At 45.1% G+C, this 22,538-nt stretch overlaps 1 protein-coding gene across 1 annotated transcript in view; it reads right to left on the reverse strand.

Annotated features, from left to right (window-relative positions):
• Window positions 1-5,458: 5,458 nt before the first annotated feature.
• The window catches only part of LOC115175421 (neurabin-1), a 99,386-nt gene continuing 82,306 nt past the window's right edge, over window positions 5,459-22,538 (reverse strand). Inside the window, exons 13-18 of the mRNA XM_029734651.1 lie at window positions 11,677-11,725; window positions 11,146-11,190; window positions 8,989-9,108; window positions 8,392-8,415; window positions 7,905-8,087; window positions 5,459-7,335 (exon numbers count right to left, since the gene is read on the reverse strand). Of these exons, the coding sequence (XP_029590511.1) occupies window positions 7,123-7,335; window positions 7,905-8,087; window positions 8,392-8,415; window positions 8,989-9,108; window positions 11,146-11,190; window positions 11,677-11,725 (634 nt within the window). The 3' untranslated portion in view covers window positions 5,459-7,122. The remainder of the gene's footprint in view (window positions 7,336-7,904; window positions 8,088-8,391; window positions 8,416-8,988; window positions 9,109-11,145; window positions 11,191-11,676; window positions 11,726-22,538) is intronic.

The following is a 22,538-nucleotide window of genomic DNA, read 5'->3' on the forward strand; positions in this document are numbered from 1 at the left end:
AGCTAGGCTGGATTCTGTGCAAACATTAAGACTACTGTATACTTGACAAACTCACTTTCCCGTTGAACTCATCTTTCTTCTCGAAACCACGGGACATAAAACAATATAGAAGTAAGATGGATATCGATTTTGAGACATAACATGTAGTATTTTCATATTTTATTATAGACTTTTCATATTAATTCTTGGTCTTTTTCGAAGCAACGGAGCGCCGAGCATACATCAAGCTTTTATTTTCAAAGCCTTTTACATTTAATTCAGTTCGTGTCACGCCAATTTACCTTTTTGCAACCCGCAGAAACAACTTTGAAGAAGACAACCACAAAATGTAAAATCCTAAAAAGTTATGAGAAACTTGCACCGCTGTGTGAACAGAGCTTGGTGTTTATTGTCGGATGTACTTGGTTACGAAATCCGACTTTTTCATATGTTAGAGGAAGACCCCACTGAAAGATTCAGAACATGAATAATCATATTTGTCTTGGTACAAATGTATTATATAACATAAGGAAGTGAAATTTCATCACCAAAGCACGTTTTCTGGGCAGAGTGGCTGAAAACCCTACCTTATTGTTGAAGACTTTTTGAGTCATAAAAGTGCATTGGAACTGTGAACACTTCAGAGAGGTGTGTGTCCACTTGGAGACACCAGTTAGACCTCTCACTCAAGGCCTTGTAATTGTTCTGTCTTATGTTGCACCTACCCCACATTACTCCTTTACAACAGCAGCATCACCAGCATGGAGACATTTCAATGGCTATACAATGTATGTAAACATGAACAAATGAGGATTCCTGGGTAAGATAATGGAACATAATGACTCATGAGCTTAAAATATATTCAAAATACGTATTGCATAAAACATAATTACCACAACATTATCAATCAAAGTTTGGACACACCTACTCATTCCAGGGTTTTTCTTTTCTTTTTACTATTTTCTACATTGTAGAATAATATTGAAGACGTCAAAACTTTGACATAACACATATGGAATCATGTAGTAACCAAAAAGGTGTTAGACAAATTATTTTATATTTGAGATCCTTCAAAGTAGCCACCCTTTGCCTTGATGACAGCTTTGCACACTCTTGGCATTCTCTCAACCAGCTTCATGATGTAGTCACCTGGAATGCATTTCAATTAACAGGTGTGCCTTGTTAAAAGTACATTTTGAGTGTGTTTGAGCCAATCAGTTGTGTTGTGACAAGGTAAGGGTGGTATACAGTAGATAGACCTATTTGGGGAAAAAGACCATGTCCATATTATTGCAAGAACAGCTCAAGAGAAATGACAGTCCATCATTACTTTAAGACATGAAGGTCAGTCAATGCGGAGAATGTCAAGATCTTTGAAAGTTTCTTCAAGTGCAGTCGCAAAAACCATCCAGCGCTATGATGAAACTGGCTCTCATGAGGACCATCACAGGAAAGGAAGACCCAGAGTTACCTCTGCTGCAGAGGATAAGTTCATTAGAGTTAAGTGCACCTCAGATTGCAGCCCAAATAAATGCTTCACAGAGTTCAAGTAACACACACATCTCAACATCAACTGTTCAGAGGAAACAATCAGGCCTTCATGGTCAAATCAAGGCACACCTAACCAGCATGGCTACCACAGCATTCTGCAGTGATATGCCATCCTATCATTTGTTTATTCAACAGGACATTGACCCAAAACAGACCTCCAGACTGTGTAAGGGCTATTTGACCAAGGAAAGTGATGAGTGCTGCATTAGATGACCTGGCCTCCACAATCAACTGATCTCAACCCAATTGAGATGCTTTAGGATGAGTTGGACCGCAGAGTACAGGAAAAGCAGCCAACACTTTTTTGGTTACTACATGATTCCATATGTGTTATTTCATAGTTCTGATATCTTCACTATTATTCTACAATGTAGAAATTTGTAAAAATATAGAAAAACCCTGGAATGAGTAGGTGTGTCCAAACTTCTGACTGGTACTGTATGTCAATGTCCTTTAAAAAAAACTGATGTAAAGGTATCTATGAAACAGAAATATTAACTCCAAAACGGTTGGACTGTATTGCGTGTATGTATCTATTCTAGTGAAACGTTTGTAATCTCAGTAATTGTGTATGTACTGTGGCGAAACTGAGTCAATGATGAACCTGCACACAAATGTAATCCACTCTTTCAGATTCTGTATCTTTCTTCAAATGTTTCAGTGTACACAGGTAGTGGGATAAACATTACGCCCTGTTCTAAAAATGCCAATCATGGAAAACGAGCCATTTCGTAATCACAGGGCATAAAATACAAACAGAATCATCTGAAAAGATATGGTCATATTATTTGCCAGCTTTGAGACAATCGGGTAGAAGCTGGTAGGGTTGCGAAAATGTAGGCAGCGGTTGGGTTTTACTTTAGTTATTTAGAGTAGGGGTTCTCATAATTTTGGGGTTGGGGACCCCTTTTGTGTTAGCAAATTCATCAGAGACATCTGCAGTAGTCTACATGGCTGGATGAACAAATGCTGCATTCAAGACAACTGGGAGCTCGGAACTCTGTACTCGGAAATCTCCGACCTCAGACTTCAGTGCATTCAAGACATCTGGGAACTCTGAAAAAAACTAGCTCCGAACTGTTATCCAACTCGGAATTCCAAGTCAGAAACTCGTTCCTCCTAGAGCTCTGACTTTCCGATCTGAAGATCAATGACGTCACGATTTGACCGCGTTTTTTTCAGTTCCCAGTTGTCTTGAAAGCACCATGGGGAATAACATTTCAAAGGCCCACCTCTTGGCATCGGAGAGATATTTTTTTGCCATTTTCAAGCTAATTTCCTGCAATTCTACACATTTTGCCATGAGGCAGCGATATACATTTTTTTTGCAACTTTAAAACTAATATCCTGCAAGTCTACCCAATTTGCCATGAGGCAGAAAGAAAACGTAGCAGTTTTAAAGCTTAAATTACAGTGCATTTAGGTTTTAAATAAAACAGTTTGGGGGAATAGTAATGAGTTGAAAAATGTATCATTGGTGGAGTAATGTGGATACCAATATCCCTGTGAGCCTCCCAGGCCCATGTTGCCCAGAGTTAAGAACATAGATTGTAGATTAATAATATTACATTGTGTTACACACTTTAAACTTATTCCACAGATCCCTTGGCCAAAAGTCATTTAATCTGTTTTTAGTAATATACATGAAAAAAAATCATGTAAAAAATATATATACAGTGCATTCGGAAAGTATTCAGACCTTGACTTTTTCCACATTTTGTTAGGTTACAGCCTTATTCTAAAATTGATTAAATTAATTTTTATTCCTCATCAATCTACACACATTACCCCATAATGGCAAAGTGAGAACAGGTTTTTCAGAAGTTTTTGCAAATGTATTAAATTTAAAAAACAGAAATACCTTACTTACATAAGTATTCAGATCCTTTGCTATGAGACTCAAAATTGAGCTCAGGTGCATCCTGTTTCCATTGATCATCCTTGAGATGTTTCTACAACTTCATTGGAATCCACCAGTAGTAAATTAAATTGATTGGACAAGATTTGGAAAGGCACACACCTGTCTATATAAGGTTCCCACAGTTGACAGTGCATGTCAGAGCAAAAACCTAGCTATGAGGTTGAAGGAATTGTCCGTAGAGCTCCTAGACAGGATTGTGTCGATGTATAGATCTGGGGAAGGGTACCAAAACATTTCTGCAGCGTTGAAGGACCCCAAGAACACAGTGGCCTCCATCAATCTTAAATGGAAGAAGTTTGGAACCACCAAGACTCCTAGAGCTGGCCGCCCGGCCAAACTGAGCAACCGGGGGAGAAGGGCCTTGGTCAGGGAGGTGACCAAGAACCCGATGGTCACTCTGACAGAGCCTCAGAGTTCCTCTGTGGAGATGAGAGAACCTTCCAGAAGGACAACCATCTCTGCATTACTCCACCAATCAGGCCTTTATGGCAGAGTGGCCAGACGGAAGCCACTCTTCAGTAAAAGGCACATGACAACCTGCTTGGGTTGTCAAGGACTCTCAGCCATTATAAATTAGATTCTCTGGTCTGATGAAACTTAGATTGAACTCTTTGGCCTGAATGCCAAGTATCACATCTGGAGGAAACCTCGCACCATCCCTTTGGTGAAGCATGGTGGCGGCAACATCATGTTGTGGGGATGTTTTTCAATGACAAGGACTGGGAAACTAGTCAGGATCGAGGGAAAGATGAATGGAGCATAGTACAGAGAGATCCTTGAAGAAAATCTGCTCCAGAGCGCTCAGGACCTCAGACTGGGTCGAAGGTTCACCTTCCAGCAGGAAAACAACCCTAAGAACACAGCCAAGACAAAGCAGGAGTGGCTTCGGGGCATGTATCTGAATGTCCTTGAGTGGCCAAGCCAGAGCCTGGACTTGAACCCGATTGAACATCTCTGGAAAGACCTGAAAATAACTGTGCAGAAACATTCCCCATCCAACCTGACAGAGCTTGAGAGGATCTGCAGAGGAGAATGGGAGAAACTTCCAAATACAGGTGTGCCAAGCTTGTAGCGTCATACTCAAGAAGACTCAAGGCTGTAATCGCTGCCAAATGTTCTTCAACAAAGTACTGAGTAAAGGGTCTGAATACTTACGTAAATGTGATATTTAGTTTTTTTCCCATACATTTTCTAAAATGTCTAAAAAGCTGTTTTTGCTTTGTCATTAAGTGGTATTGTGTGTAAATTGATGAGGGAAAAAAAACTATTTAACGCATTTTACAAAAAAACTAACGTAACAAAATGTGGAAAAAAGTCAAGAGGTCTGAATACTTTCCCAATGTAGTGTATATACAGTACCAGTCAAAAGTTTGGACACCCCTACTCATTTCAGGGTTTTATTATATTTTGATTTGTTTAACACTTTTTTGGTTACTCCATGATTCCATATCTGTTATTTCATAGTTTTGATGTCTTCACTACTTTTCTACAATGTAGAAAATAGTAAAAATAAAGATAAATCCTCGAATGAGTAGGTGTGTCCAAACTTTTGACAGGTACTGTATATATTTTAGATCTATCCGCTTAAACCTTACTGTACCTCCGCGACCCCACTTTGAGAACCCGATTTAGAGAGTATCAAAAAGAGGTTGAAAGCAGGTCACAGGCGGAGGCTGATGAAGCTATGTTCTCTTTGAAATGTCATCATCCTGTTTTTGGAGCAGGGTCTGGTATGTTACAAATTCATGGAACTGTTCACTTCACACTAAGAGGAATCAGTCCACTCACTAAGTCCTTAGTCATTCATAGTGCGAAGTGCTCTAATGCGATGCAGAGGCCAGTTTACTGTTAGCAGACTAAAGAGTTTAGTTCATACAGTAGTTGGAATTCCAGTGTTGAGATCTCCATTGTAGTTCCAGTAAGGAGTATAAATACTTTTCCTCCCACAAACTTGGTTCTTATTCCAGTAAGCCTTGAACTTGTCTATTCAATAGACTTCAGTTCCTCTTGAGTAGTTCCAGTGTTGCCATCATTCTCCAGTAGTAGGAGTCAAGGAGCAGGCCTGACCCCTAGAGTGGTGAGATCTGGATATTGCCCCACCATCCACTACACAGACCTGACCCCTAATGGTGAGATCTAGGTATTGCCCCACCTAGTGGTTAGGTCTGGGTATTGCCCCACCATCCACCACCCAGCCCTGACCCCTAGTGTTGAGATCTAGGTATTGCCCCACCAAGTGGTAAGATCTGGGTATTGCCCCATCATCCACCACACAGCCCTGACCCCTAGCGGTGAGATCTAGGTGTTGGTTGCCCCACCTAGTGGTGAGATCTGGGTATTGCCCCACCAAGTGGTGAGATCTGGGTATTGCCCCACCAAGTGGTGAGATCTGGGTATTGCGTTCACTATCCCCTACACAGGTCATTTGTAGAGAATGTGCTTCATCAAAGCTATGATGGGAAGATTCAGATTCCATAAATCTATCGATCTATCTGCACAGGATTTACATGTTCATTTGACAAAAAATGGCACATTAGACTTCTCTATGTGATCATATATGTACATTGTCATTATGTCTAAAGGTGTTTTACATAACACATCATAAAAAGAGGAGGAACGCAGACGAGTGTGAAGCTGATATATTTGGGTGTTTCTGTTTTCCGAATGAATAAATAAACCTGAATTACAGCAAAATAAATAATATGTAATGGAGGTGGAGGTTTGGAAACACTATGACAGGGTTTCCAAAACTTGGTCCTCGGGACCCCAAAGGGTTTTGGTTTCAACTAATCATCAAGCTTTGATCATTTGAATCAGCTGTGTGGTGATAGGGCAAAAACTAAACGTGCACACCTTGGGATCCGTAGGACTGAGTTTGGGAAACGCTGCACTACGAGGATGTACAATGAAGTGAAAGGTAGGCAGGTGGGTGGGCAGCATTTTTACTATCCAACTGTCTGGTCATTTTGGTATTTGTTCGGTGGTACAGTAGCGTGATGGCCTCCAGCGCTACAGCCTCCAGGAGTAGTGCACTGAACTCCACAGCCTGAACTCAAGCCCTGTTAGGTGTTATACTAGAGATAATACAGAAAGGAGGAGATGGGAATCGCATTAGGCTATGAATGGAGGAACGTATAACGCCCCACTCAGCACAGCAGACTGTCAACCAATCGCATTCACGTTGTCATGCTGCATCACGCTGTTGCTAAGCAAATCGTCACGCAATTCTCAAAGTCAGGGTATGAATCTCAAAGTCAGAGTATGAATCGAGAAACCTGCCTATCTTCCTCAAAAGTACGTAATGTCACGATTCCAAAGCTATACGATATTACACAGAACAAGTTAATTATCTCACATCTCGGAAAAGATTTGTAATGTTGGGTTTTTGACCCAGCACCCAATTGAGCTCTCCTTGTCCCAGAATCACCCAGAATGCACCGCGGGCCCATTGACGACACATGGGCAACGTACACAATGAGCATTAATACGATTCCACTGGAGTTTCCCCATCTCCTCCTTCAAAGTATCTCTGGTTATATCAATTGACATATCACATAATATATCTGGTATTTTAGCTCAGTGGTTCTGGTGACTGTTTCTATCCCTGGAGATGCTACTTTGTAGTGGTTGTTGGTAGAAAGACAAGGAGAGGTAGGTCTTAAAGCCGTGGGTTACTTTGCTGCGCAGTCTGCTGTCTCGGAGTGGCCCTTGCTGCTGGGTTTGTGGGCCTGTTTCTGTTGCTGCTCCAGCTCTTTCTTACGGAGCTTCTCTCGCTGTTTGTCCAGTTTCTCCCGGTTCCTCCGAGCCTTCTCCATCAGGACCTTGAGGTCCTTTGCCTTCTTCTTGATCAGAGCCCGGTCCTGGGAGGAGGCAACGCCAAGGGTCTGTACACCAACACACACACACAGGACAAGGTTCAGAGATCGGGGGGTGAGTGAACAGATGCACATCTGTAAGGGAAATCAAGTCCAGGGAATTGAACGCAGCAGCTAGGGTCTAATAAAATACATCACGAGCTGTAACAATTTTAGCCTGTTTTTTTACAGTTAATATCTTTGGCCCAAAGCTTCAGGGCAAGTATAGAAGCTAATGACAGAAATGTATTCATAATCAGTTACTATATTAAAAAGTTAAAGTACTTGTAGCTTGGCGAGTTTCACCAAACACCCTAATATGACAATATGTAAACAAGGTGATACTAGTAACTTACTAGTGACTAAGGCCAGGATTCAATCCAAGGCACATTGTAGAGCAGCGCACTTTAACAGACTTTTATACTTGAGCTGACATGATCCTTTACCATGAATGTGATCTCTGCGAACGTCGGAGAAAATGCTTTTAAAAGGCACATTGTCAACTGTATAGTGCGGTGCTCTATAGCGCACCTCAGATTGAATCCCAAAGTAACTAACACAGCTGGATATGCACATTAACACAGGTTTCATCCCTTTACCTTGAGCTCAGTACTGTCCAGCTGCAGTAGCTGGACTCCGTCTACGTTCTTGGCCATGAAATCTGGGATGTACTGCTCCAGGTTTAGTCCCATGAGCCAGCGGGACACCTGCTGGGAGGTCCACTCTGTCACAATGAGGTTCTGCCACTGGTGCTGCTTGGGGCACTGGCCCTCATCGAGGATCTAGATACACAAACACACACGGTTGGAGGTCTACAGAGAACCAAGCTTTCTTCAACCTTTATTTCTCTCTCCACATGAAGCGACGAGAGCGAACACATAGTGATGGGTGATTTAAAATGAATCATTTCTAAATGTTTAGAATAGGTGTTGACAGCATGCTGAAGACTGAACATCACATAAGAAACACGCAGTCCCAAGGTTTTGGAGTATCTACCGGTATGTTAAAACAATATGAGAATTATTGACGGATGGAGGCGTGTGATGTAAACACATTTCCTTTAAGCCGTTCAGAGCCAGATCCTACCTCCTCATCTATCATATCCAGACTCTGAACATGGCAGCATGGGGGACAACAGGACAGGAGAGGCCAGTCAATACAAAAACACAGCAGCAGCAGTGGAACAGGGCACACAATGGTGCCCTTTACAGGCCTACAGGGCAGGGTCTGCCAAACTCTGTCCTGGGCCCCCGGGTGCACGTTTTGGTTTATGTCCTAGCACTACACAGCTGATTCAAATAACCAACTCATTATCAATCTTTGACTATTTGAATCAGCTGTGTAGAGCTAGGGAGGAAACAAAACGTGTACCCAGGGGGGGCCCAGGACAGAGTTTGGGAGACCCTGCTACAGGGTACATACAAGATACAAAATGGCTGAATAGTGAACCTACCGTTGCTTACATAAAAGTGAGTTAAATTGAATATAAGTTGTAAGGAATAAACAGGAAACAGGTCAGTCGAACACCATTGTTACACTGTCTGGACACTTGGCAACCAGATGTTATTTGGCATGGCAGGAGCACTATGTGGTGAAATATAGGCACTTAAAATATAGTTCAATAACTACTGCTTGTTGATACTGGGTTGATACTTTATGTGAGATCAAATCTTTGTTTCTCACCTCGTCCAAGGAGAGCACCAGGGTGTGTGAGTGACCGGACATCTTGGCTTCAGTCAGCAGACCACTGACCTCCACTGAGCTGCTACTGCTGGTACTCAGATCATCCTTCACCACAGGACCCTATGGAGAACAACACCATGCAGAAGTCTATTAGTCCTTAGTCAAAACATTGTTTACATCCAAAATGGCATCCTATTCCCAATTTACGCCCTATGGGCCCTGGTCAAATGTTTGTGTGCCATTTCATGCCCAGCCTTTTGTTTTTACCTTTATTTAACTAGGCAAGTCAGTTAACAACAAATTCTTATTTACAATGACGCCATACCCCGGCCAAACCTGGGCAATTGTGCGCCGCCCTATGGGACTCCCATTCACGTCCGGTTGTGATACAGCCTGGAATCGGACCAGGGTCTGTAGTAACGCCTCTAGCATGGAGATGCAGTGCCTTAGACCGCTGTGCCACTCGGGAGCCCATCTCACATATTGTATTCCCCTCTCAACACAAATAAATACATTTTTGTTGTGTGATGTTTTTAATCCAAAGCAACTAAATTCCATTGTTGATGCAATTTAATGCTGATTTCAAAATGTATAGATGGACGAGACAGGACGGACTGTTACATACATATTCTGTGGACTTATTGCTAATTCAGAGACATATTGTATTGTTCAATGATGTGACGTAATGAAATATAACTTTGATATTATACTGCATAATTAAGCAAGTTTACTGTGGTTTGAGTTGTTGTTTGGGGATCTGTAGCTGAACTGAGTCACCTTCCCCCAGCAGTGTATCTGAGAGAGAGTGTGGGTGAGTGTGTGTGTATGTGCATATGTCGGTCTGTGTATGTGTATGTGCATGTGTGTGTGTGAGTGTGTGGCTGAACACGCATGTGCGCGTGCATGTGTGTTTATGTTTGTGTGTGTGTGTGTGTGTTTACCTGCGAGACCTCAATAGTTCTCCCTGTCTCCAGTGATAACAATAATAAACTCTGTCTGGCAGACAGACTGGGGGCATCTTAATCTCTGAAGCTTACAGCTGGCCAGACCTACCTACCTACCGCCCAAGGTTGGCTTTCCTTAATCAACATGACTAAGGATGTCTGCACAAACATAACCCTCCTTGTGATTTGAGGTACTGTAAATCTGTCTGATTCTCTTGTCTGTGGCCAGATTGGATCCACTGAGCTCGGTAACTAGCTACTTCTTTGGGGTGAAAAGCTTGAGCCAGATGCACACCTTCCATTAGTGATTCCCTGTTGTGCAGCCTTGAGGTTTGTGAGAAGAGAGAGAGAGATACATCACTTGAACCTCACCTCAGGGGAGCGGTAGGCAGCTAGATTCAGCCCCGGGACCATTTTTTGTTGGTGGGGATGGTCGGGGGCCAGAAAATAATTATAATAATTTGTACACTACAAATTGACCACAACTAAGCCCAGAAAGAGATTGTATTTAAAAAATAACAATCATTTCATACCTTGATTACATTGAGACACAATTGCGTCTCTTCTTTTATTTGTGTGAATACTTGGGAACAGATTTCCTAAATTAAAACCATTTTAAGCTGAATTCCAGGTGATTTTAAAGTATTTTTGTACTATAAACTTTGGGGGGCAAAACAAAATGACTCGCGGGCCGGTTTTGGCCCACGGGCCGACTGGTGCCGAGCTCTGCCTTGAGGTTATGTATCAAGAATGAAAGACTAGATACTATGCAAAAAATGCGATATTATATTGAAGTGATTTCCCTATTGCTATAACTTGATTGATAACATCAGTGGCTAAAGAATATCTAACTAATGAATTACTATAGACAAATCAAACAGCCAGTCACAAAGTGAGAGCCAGATAATGTGATTGAAAGAGAAATGCTGTTACGCAAAAACCCAACCTCAGAAATTAAAATAACAAAATAAATGCTGATTCACATTCTTGAAGAAATTATGAATGATTCATTACTGCTCAGATTTCCATTTGATTTAATTAACTTCAGTCTAATCCAATATGCCTCTATATTTGTGTAAATTACTGAAATGAACTTTGATGAAGTACAATATGAATATGCTAATTAGACTGTGTCATGCCCTGCTATGTACAGTACTTGTTCGTATTCTGTTTGATTGGGTATGATTGGAGCAAACAAACATAAATACCATACCAAGTCATATGAATAGGAGAAGAAGTGGGGCCATGTAAGAGATTTCTGTTAAATGCATCAGAACCAGACATAGGTTAAATCAATGCAACGTGAACAAACAATATGAAACACAATAAATAGCCTTTACGTATTATCTGCATTAGAACACATCAGTGAGCACTGTCAATACGTATTGTCATGTAGATGCCCTGTTTCAGATCACCGTGCCAACAGTATTGAATCAATGTCCGTTTCCCAAATAGCACCTTCTCCTATACATAGCGCACTACATTTGACCAGGGCACTATGTAGGGGAGTGTGCAATTTGGGATGCAGACAAAGTCTACAGTATTTAATCAATGTCAATAGTTTAAACCCACATGGTCCAATACTAGCCTGGTACCCATACTGTCTGTGCTGAAGCCAAACATCAGCCTATCATCAGCCTATCATCTACACAACGACAGAAGAGTTACTGTACGTAAATCATGCGACCTGGCTAGTCTAGTACCACTACAGACACACAGTTTGGGTTTCTCTTCACACACATACCTTGGCCTTGAGCCTCTCTGGGCTATTCTCAGCGGAGGGCTCTGTAGAACTGGGGAGAAGAGACATGGTTAGAAGAGAAAACACAGATCAAACATTGAGATACAATAACAGTGTGAAAATAGGTTGGGAACAAAAGACTGGGACAAACAACTACAAACATAGTGCCAGAGTTACGAAACCCCTGACCTCCAGAGAATCACACCAGTAAACCCCTGTACCTCCAGAGAGAATCACACCAGTAAAGCCCCTGTACCTCCAGAGAATCACACCAGTAAAACCCCTGTACCTCCAGAGAGAATCACACCAGTAAAACCCCTGTACCTCCAGAGAGAATCACACCAGTAAACCCCTGTACCTCCAGAGAATCAAACCAGTAAACCCCTGTACCTCCAGAGAGAATCACACCAGTAAACCCCTGTACCTCCAGAGAGAATCACACCAGTAAAACCCCTGCACCTCCAGAGAGAATCACACCAGTAAAACCCCAGTACCTCCAGAGAGAATCACACCAGTAAAACCCCTGAACCTCCAGAGAGAATCACACCAGTAAAACCCCTGTACCTCCAGAGAATCACACCAGTAAACCCCTGTACCTCCAGAGAGAATCACACCAGTAAACCCTTGTACCTCCAGAGAGAATCACACCAGTAAAACCCCTGTACCTCCAGAGAGAATCACACCAGTAAAACCCCTGTACCTCCAGAGAGAATCACACCAGTAAAACCCCTGTACCTCCAGAGAGAATCACACCAGTAAAACCCCTGTACCTCCAGAGAGAATCACACCAGTAAAACCCCTGTACCTCCAGAGAATCACACCAGTAAAACCCCTGTACCTCCAGAGAGAATCACACCAGTAAACCCCTGTACCTCCAGAGAATCACACCAGTAAAACCCCTGTACCTCCAGAGAGAATCACACCAGTAAAACCCCTGCACCTCCAGAGAGAATCACACCAGTAAAACCCCTGTACCTCCAGAGAGAATCACACCAGTAAAACCCCTGACCTCCAGAGAGAATCACACCAGTAAAACCCCTGTACCTCCAGAGAGAATCACACCAGTAAAACCCCTGCACCTCCAGAGAGAATCACACCAGTAAAACCCCTGTACGTCCAGAGAGAATCACACCAGTAAAACCCCTGTACCTCCAGAGAGAGTCACACCAGTAAAACCCCTGTACCTCCAGAGAGAATCACACCAGTAAAACCCCTGTACCTCCAGAGAGAATCACACCAGTAAACCCCTGTACCTCCAGAGAGAATCACACCAGTAAAACCCCTGTACCTCCAGAGAGAATCACACCAGTAAAACCCCTGTACCTCCAGAGAGAATCACACCAGTAAAACCCCTGTACCTCCAGAGAGAATCACACCAGTAAAACCCCTGTACCTCCAGAGAATCACACCAGTAAAATCCCTGTACCTCCAGAGAGAATCACACCAGTAAAACCCTGTACCTCCAGAGAGAATCACACCAGTAAAACCCCTGTACCTCCAGAGAGAATCACACCAGTAAACCCCTGTACCTCCAGAGAGAATCACACCAGTTAAAACCCCAGTAAACCCCTGTACCTCCAGAGAGAATCACACCAGTAAAACCCCTGTACCTCCAGAGAATCACACCAGTAAAACCCCTGTACCTCCAGAGAATCACACCAGTAAAACCCCTGTACCTCCAGAGAGAATCACACCAGTAAAACCCCTGTACCTCCAGAGAGAATCACACCAGTAAAACCCCTGTACCTCCAGAGAATCACACCAGTAAAACCCTGTACCTCCAGAGAGAATCACACCAGTAAAACCCTGTACCTCCAGAGAGAATCACACCAGTAAAACCCCTGTACCTCCAGAGAATCACACCAGTAAAACCCCTGTACCTCCAGAGAATCACACCAGTAAAACCCCTGTACCTCCAGAGAATCACACCAGTAAACCCCTGTACCTCCAGAGAATCACACCAGTAAAACCCCTGTACCTCCAGAGAGAATCACACCAGTAAAACCCCTGTACCTCCAGAGAATCACACCAGTAAAACCCCTGTACCTCCAGAGAGAATCACACCAGTAAACCCCTGTACCTCCAGAGAGAATCACACCAGTAAACCTCTGTACCTCCAGAGAGAATCACACCAGTAAAACCCTGTACCTCCAGAGAGAATCACACCAGTAAAACCCCTGCACCTCCAGAGAGAATCACACCAGTAAAACCCCTGTACCTCCAGAGAGAATCACACCAGTAAAACTCCTGTACCTCCAGAGAGAATCACACCAGTAAAACCCCTGTACCTCCAGAGAGAATCACACCAGTAAAACCCCTGTACCTCCAGAGAGAATCACACCAGTAAAACCCCTGTACCTCCAGAGAGAATCACACCAGTAAAACCCCTGTACCTCCAGAGAATCACACCAGTAAACCCCTGTACCTCCAGAGAGAATCACACCAGTAAAACCCCTGTACCTCCAGAGAGAATCACACCAGTAAAACCCCTGTACCTCCAGAGAATCACACCAGTAAAACCCTGTACCTCCAGAGAGAATCACACCAGTAAAACCCCTGTACCTCCAGAGAATCACACCAGTAAAACCCCTGTACCTCCAGAGAATCACACCAGTAAAACCCCTGTACCTCCAGAGAATCACACCAGTAAAACCCCTGTACCTCCAGAGAATCACACCAGTAAACCCCTGTACCTCCAGAGAATCACACCAGTAAAACCCCTGTACCTCCAGAGAGAATCACACCAGTAAAACCCCTGTACCTCCAGAGAATCACACCAGTAAAACCCCTGTACCTCCAGAGAGAATCACACCAGTAAAACCCCTGTACCTCCAGAGAGAATCACACCAGTAAACCTCTGTACCTCCAGAGAGAATCACACCAGTAAAACCCTGTACCTCCAGAGAGAATCACACCAGTAAAACCCCTGCACCTCCAGAGAGAATCACACCAGTAAAACCCCTGTACCTCCAGAGAGAATCACACCAGTAAACCCCCTGTACCTCCAGAGAATCACACCAGTAAAACCCCTGTACCTCCAGAGAGAATCACACCAGTAAAACCCCTGAACCTCCAGAGAGAATCACACCAGTAAAACCCCTGTACCTCCAGAGAATCACACCAGTAAACCCCTGTACCTCCAGAGAATCACACCAGTAAAACCCCTGTACCTCCAGAGAGAATCACACCAGTAAAACCCCTGTACCTCCAGAGAATCACACCAGTAAAACCCCTGTACCTCCAGAGAGAATCACACCAGTAAAACCCCTGTACCTCCAGAGAGAATCACACCAGTAAACCTCTGTACCTCCAGAGAGAATCACACCAGTAAAACCCTGTACCTCCAGAGAGAATCACACCAGTAAAACCCCTGCACCTCCAGAGAGAATCACACCAGTAAAACCCCTGTACCTCCAGAGAGAATCACACCAGTAAACCCCCTGTACCTCCAGAGAATCACACCAGTAAAACCCCTGTACCTCCAGAGAGAATCACACCAGTAAAACCCCTGAACCTCCAGAGAGAATCACACCAAACCCTACCCCAGAGAGAATCACACCAGTAAAACCCCTGTACCTCCAGAGAGAATCACACCAGTAAAACCCCTGTACCTCCAGAGAATCACACCAGTAAACCCCTGTACCTCCAGAGAGAGTCACACCAGTAAAACCCCTGTACCTCCAGAGAGAATCACACCAGTAAACCCCTGTACCTCCAGAGAGAGTCACACCAGTAAAACCCTGTGCCTCCAGAGAGAATCACACCAGTAAAACCCCTGTACCTCCAGAGAGAATCACACCAGTAAACCCCTGTACCTCCAGAGAGAATCACACATGTAAACCCCTGTACCTCCAGAGAGAATCACACCAGTAAAACCCCTGAACCTCCAGAGAGAAACACACCAGTAAACCCCCTGTACCTCCAGAGAATCACACCAGTAAACCCCTGTACCTCCAGAGAGAATCACACCAGTAAAACCCCTGTACCTCCAGAGAATCACACCAGTAAAACCCCTGTACCTCCAGAGAGAATCACACCAGTAAAACCCCTGTAACCTCCAGAGAATCCACACCAGTAAAACCCCCTGTACCTTCAGAGACTCACACCAGGTAAAACCCCTGTACCTCCAGAGAGAATCACACCAGTAAAAACCCCCTGTACCTCCAGAGAATCACACAAGTAAAACCCCGGTACCTCCAGAGAGAATCACACCAGTAAAACCCCTGTACCTCCAGAGAATACACCAGTTAAAACCCCTGTACCTCCAGAGAATCACACCAGTAAAACCCCTGTACCTCCAGAGAATCACACCAGTAAAACCCCTGTACCTCCAGAGAACCACACCAGTAAACCCCTGTACCTCCAGAGAGAATCACACAAGTAAAACCCTGTACCTCCAGAGAGAATCACACCTGTAAAACCCCTGTACCTCCAGAGAGAATCACACCAGTAAAACCCCTGTACCTCCAGAGAGAATCACACCAGTAAAACCCCTGTACCTCCAGAGAATCACACCAGTAAAACCCTGTACCTCCAGAGAGAATCACACCAGTAAAACCCCTGTACCTCCAGAGAGAATCACACCAGTAAAACCCCTGTACCTCCAGAGAGAATCACACCAGTAAACCCCTGTACCTCCAGAGAGAGTCACACCAGTAAAACCCCTGTACCTCCAGAGAGAATCACACCAGTAAAACCCATGTACCTCCAGAGAGAATCACACCAGTAAACCCCCTGTACCTCCAGAGAATCACACCAGTAAAACCCCTGTACCTCCAGAGAGAATCACACCAGTAAACCCCTGAACCTCCAGAGAGAATCACACCAGTAAAACCCCTGTACCTCCAGAGAGAATCACACCAGTAAAACCCCTGTACCTCCAGAGAGAATCACACCAGTAAAACCCCTGTACCTCCAGAGAGAATCACACCAGTAAAACCCCTGTACCTCCAGAGAGAGACACACCAGTAAAACCCCTGTACCTCCAGAGAGAATCACACCAGTAAACCCCTGTACCTCCAGAGAGAGTCACACCAGTAAAACCCCTGTGCCTCCAGAGAGAATCACACCAGTAAACCCCTGTACCTCCAGAGAGAATCACACCAGTAAACCCCTGTACCTCCAGAGAGAATCACACATGTAAAACCCCTGTACCTCCAGAGAGAATCACACCAGTAAAACCCCTGAACCTCCAGAGAGAAACACACCAGTAAACCCCCTGTACCTCCAGAGAATCACACCAGTAAACCCCTGTACCTCCAGAGAGAATCACACCAGTAAAACCCCTGTACCTCCAGAGAGAATCACACCAGTAAAACCCCTGTACCTCCAGAGAGAATCACACCAGTAAAACCCCTGTACCTCCAGAGAATCACACCAGTAAAACCCCTGTACCTTCAGAGACTCACACCAGTAAAACCCCTGTACCTCCAGAGAGAATCACACCAGTAAAACCCCTGTACCCAGAGAATCAAACCAGTAAAACCCCTGTACCTCCAGAGAATCACACCAGTAAAACCCCTGTACCTCCAGAGAGAATCACACCAGTAAAACCCCTGTACCTCCAGAGAATCACACCAGTAAAACCCCTGTACCTCCAGAGAATCCCACCAGCTTACAAACCCCTGTCCCTCCAGAGAATCACACCAGTAAAACCCCTGTACCTCCAGAGAACCACACCAGTAAACCCCTGTACCTCCAGAGAGAATCACACCAGTAGAAACCCCCTGTACTCCAGAGCTGTAATCCCCACCAGTAAAAACCCCTGTACCTCCAGAGAGAATCACACCAGTAAAACCCCTGTACCTCCAGAGAGAATCACACCAGTAAACCCCTGTACCTCCAGAGAGAATCACACCAGTAAAACCCCTGTACCTCCAGAGAGAATCACACCAGTAAAACCCCCAGTACCTCCAGAGAATCACAACCAGTAAAACTCCTGTACCCAAGAGAGAATCACACAGTAAAAACCCCTGTCAAACACCCCTGAACCTCCAGAGAGAATCACACCAGTAAAACCCCTGTACCTCCAGAGAGAATCACACCAGTAAAACCCCTGTACCTCCAGAGAGAATCACACCAGTAAACCCCTGTACCTCCAGAGTCACACCAGTAAAACGCCTGTACCTCCAGAGAGAATCACACCAGTAAAACCCCTGTACCTCCAGAGAGAATCACACCAGTAAAACCCCTGTACCTCCAGAGAATCACACCAGTAAAACCCCTGTACCTCCAGAGAGAATCACACCAGTAAAACCCCTGACCTCCAGAGAGAATCACACCAGTAAAACCCCTGTACCTCCAGAGAATCACACCAGTAAAACCCCTGAACCTCCAGAGAGAATCACACCAGTAAAACCCCTGTACCTCCAGAGAATCACACCAGTAAACCCCTGTACCTCCAGAGAGAATCACACCAGTAAACCCCTGTACCTCCAGAGAGAAACACACCAGTAAAACCCCTGTACCTCCAGAGAGAATCACACCAGTAAAACCCTGTACCTCCAGAGAATCACACCAGTAAAACCCCTGTACCTCCAGAGAATCACACCAGTAAACCCCTGTACCTCCAGAGAGAATCACACCAGTAAAACCCCTGTACCTTCAGAGAGAATCACACCAGTAAAACCCCTGTACCTCCAGAGAGAATCACACCAGTAAAACCCCTGTACCTCCAGAGAGAATCACACCAGTAAAACCCCTGTACCTCCAGAGAGAATCACACCAGTAAAACCCCTGTAACTCCAGAGAATCACACCAGTAAAACCCCTGTACCTCCAGAGAATCACACCAGTAAACCCCTGTACCTCCAGAGAGAATCACACCAGTAAAACCCTGTACCTCCAGAGAGAATCACACCAGTAAAACCCCTGTACTCCAGAGAGAGTCACACCAGTAAAACCCCTGTACCTCCAGAGAGAATCACACCAGTAAACCCCTGTACCTCCAGAGAGAGTCACACCAGTAAAACCCCTGTGCCTCCAGAGAGAATCACACCAGTAAAACCCCTGTACCTCCAGAGAGAATCACACCAGTAAACCCCTGTACCTCCAGAGAGAATCACACATGTAAAACCCCTGTACCTCCAGAGAGAATCACACCAGTAAACCCCTGAACCTCCAGAGAGAAACACACCAGTAAACCCCCTGTACCTCCAGAGAATCACACCAGTAAAACCCCTGTACCTCCAGAGAGAATCACACCAGTAAAACCCCTGTACCTCCAGAGAGAATCACACAGTAAACCCCTGTACCTCCAGAGAGAATCACACCAGTAAAACCCCTGTACCTCCAGAGAATCACACCAGTAAAACCCCTGTACCTTCAGAGACTCACACCAGTAAAACCCCTGTACCTCCAGAGAGAATCACACCAGTAAAACCCCTGTACCTCCAGAGAATCACACCAGTAAAACCCCTGTACCTCCAGAGAGAATCACACCAGTAAAACCCCTGTACCTCCAGAGAATCACACCAGTAAAACCCTGTACCTCCAGAGAATCACACCAGTAAAACCCCTGTACCTCCAGAGAATCACACCAGTAAACCCCTGTACCTCCAGAGAACCACACCAGTAAACCCCTGTACCTCCAGAGAATCACACCAGTAAAACCCCTGTACCTCCAGAGAGAATCACACCAGTAAAACCCCTGTACCTCCAGAGAGAATCACACCAGTAAAACCCCTGTACCTCCAGAGAGAATCACACCAGTAAACCCCTGTACCTCCAGAGAATCACACCAGTAAAACCCTGTACCTCCAAGAGAATCACACCAGTAAAACCCCTGTACCTCCAGAGAGAATCACCCCAGTAAAACCCCTGTACCTCCAGAGAGAATCACACCAGTAAAACCCCTGTACCTCCAGAGAATCACACCAGTAAAACCCCTGTACCTCCAGAGAATCCCACCAGTAAAACCCCTGTACCTCCAGAGAATCACACCAGTAAAACCCCTGTACCTCCAGAGAACCACACCAGTAAACCCCTGTACCTCCAGAGAGAATCACACCAGTAAAACCCCTGTACCTCCAGAGAGAATCCCACCAGTAAAACCCCTGTACCTCCAGAGAGAATCACACCAGTAAAACCCCTGTACCTCCAGAGAGAATCACACCAGTAAAACCCCTGTACCTCCAGAGAGAATCACACCAGTAAAACCCCTGTACCTCCAGAGAGAATCACACCAGTAAAACCCCTGTACCTCCAGAGAATCACACCAGTAAAACTCCTGTACCTCCAGAGAGAATCACACCATTAAAACCCCTGTACCTCCAGAGAGAATCACACCAGTAAAACCCCTGTACCTCCAGAGAGAATCACACCAGTAAAACCCCTGAACCTCCATAGAGAATCACACCAGTAAAACCCCTGTACCTCCAGAGAGAATCACACCAGTAAAACCCCTGTACCTCCAGAGAGAATCACACCAGTAAACCCCTGTACCTCCAGAGTCACACCAGTAAAACGCCTGTACCTCCAGAGAGAATCACACCAGTAAAACCCCTGTACCTCCAGAGAGAATCACACCAGTAAAACCCCTGTACCTCCAGAGAATCACACCAGTAAAACCCCTGTACCTCCAGAGAATCACACCAGTAAAACCCCTGTACCTCCAGAGAGAATCACACCAGTAAAACCCCTGACCTCCAGAGAGAATCACACCAGTAAAACCCCTGTACCTCCAGAGAAATCACAACCAGTAAAACCCCTGTACCTCCAGAGAGAATCACAACAGTAAACCCCTGTACCGTCCAGAGAGAATCACAGCCAGTAAACCCCTGTACCTCCAGAGAGAATCACACCAGTAAACCCCTGTACCTCCAGAGAGAAACACACCAGTAAAACCCCTGTACCTCCAGAGAGAATCACACCAGTAAAACCCCTGTACCTCCAGAGAATCACACCAGTAAAACCCCTGTACCTCCAGAGAGAATCACACCAGTAAACCCCTGTACCTCCAGAGAGAATCACACCAGTAAACCCCTGTACCTTCAGAGAGAATCACACCAGTAAAACCCCTGTACCTCCAGAGAGAATCACACCAGTAAACCCCTGTACCTCAGAGATCACCCAGTAAAACCCCTGTACCTCCAGAGAATCACACAGTAAACCCCCTGTACCTCCAGAGAATCACACTAGTAAAACTCCTGTACCTCCAGAGAGAATCACACCAGTAAAACCCCTGTACCTCCAGAGAGACTCACACCAGTAAAACCCCTGAACCTCCAGAGAGAATCACACCAGTAAAACCCCTGTACCTCCAGAGAATCACCAGTAAACCCCTGTACCTCCAGAGAGAATCACACCAGTAAACCCCTGTACCTCCAGAGAGAATCACACCAGTAAAACCCCTGTACCTCCAGAGAGAATCACACCAGTAAAACCCCTGTACCTCCAGAGAGAATCACACCAGTAAAACCCCTGTACCTCCAGAGAATCACACCAGTAAAACCCCTGTACCTCCAGAGAATCACACCAGTAAACCCCTGTACCTCCAGAGAGAATCACACCAGTAAAACCCCTGTACCTCCAGAGAGAATCACACCAGTAAAACCCCTGTACCTCCAGAGAGAGTCACACCAGTAAAACCCCTGTACCCCAGAGAGAATCACACCAGTAAACCCCTGTACCTCCAGAGAGAGTCACACCAGTAAAACCCCTGTGCCTCCAGAGAGAATCACACCAGTAAACCCCTGTACCTCCAGAGAGAATCACACATGTAAAACCCCTGTACCTCCAGAGAGAATCACACCAGTAAAACCCCTGAACCTCCAGAGAGAAACACACCAGTAAACCCCTGTACCTCCAGAGAGAATCACACCAGTAAACCCCTGTACCTCCAGAGAGAATCACACCAGTAAACCCCTGTACCTCCAAGAGAATCACACCAGTAAAACCCCTGTACTCCAGAGAGAATCACACCAGTAAACCCCTGTACCTCCAGAGAGAATCACACCAGTAAAACCCCTGTACCTTCAGAGACTCACACCAGTAAAACCCTGTACCTCCAGAGAGAATCACACCATAAAACCCCTGTACTCCAGAGAATCACACCAGTAAAACCCCTGTACCTCCAGAGAGAATCACACCAGTAAAACCCCTGTACCTCCAGAGAATCACACCAGTAAAACCCCTGTACCTCCAGAGAGAATCACACCAGTAAAACCCCTGTACCTCCAGAGAATCACACCAGTAAAACCCCTGTACCTCCAGAGAGAATCACACCAGTAAAACCCCTAACCTCCAGAGAGAATCACACCAGTAAAACCCCTGTACCTCCAGAGAATCACACCAGTAAAACCCCTGAACCTCCAGAAAGAATCACACCAGTAAAACCCCTGTACCTCCAGAGAATCACACCAGTAAACCCCTGTACCTCCAGAGAGAATCACACCAGTAAACCCCTGTACCTCCAGAGAGAAACACACCAGTAAAACCCCTGTACCTCCAGAGAGAATCACACCAGTAAAACCCCTGTACCTCCAGAGAATCACACCAGTAAAACCCCTGTACCTCCAGAGAATCACACCAGTAAACCCCTGTACCTCCAGAGAGAATCACACCAGTAAACCCCTGTACCTTCAGAGAGAATCACACCAGTAAAACCCCTGTACCTCCAGAGAGAATCACACCAGTAAACCCCTGTACCTCCAGAGAGAATCACACCAGTAAAACCCCTGTACCTCCAGAGAATCACACCAGTAAACCCCCTGTACCTCCAGAGAATCACACTAGTAAAACTCCTGTACCTCCAGAGAGAATCACACCAGTAAAACCCCTGTACCTCCAGAGAGAATCACACCCAGTAAAACCCTGAACCTCCAGAGAGAATCACACCAGTAAAACCCCTGTACCTCCAGAGAATCA

The sequence above is a fragment of the Salmo trutta genome, chromosome 36 (genome assembly GCF_901001165.1).
Source record: "Salmo trutta chromosome 36, fSalTru1.1, whole genome shotgun sequence".
Taxonomy (NCBI): domain Eukaryota; kingdom Metazoa; phylum Chordata; class Actinopteri; order Salmoniformes; family Salmonidae; genus Salmo; species Salmo trutta.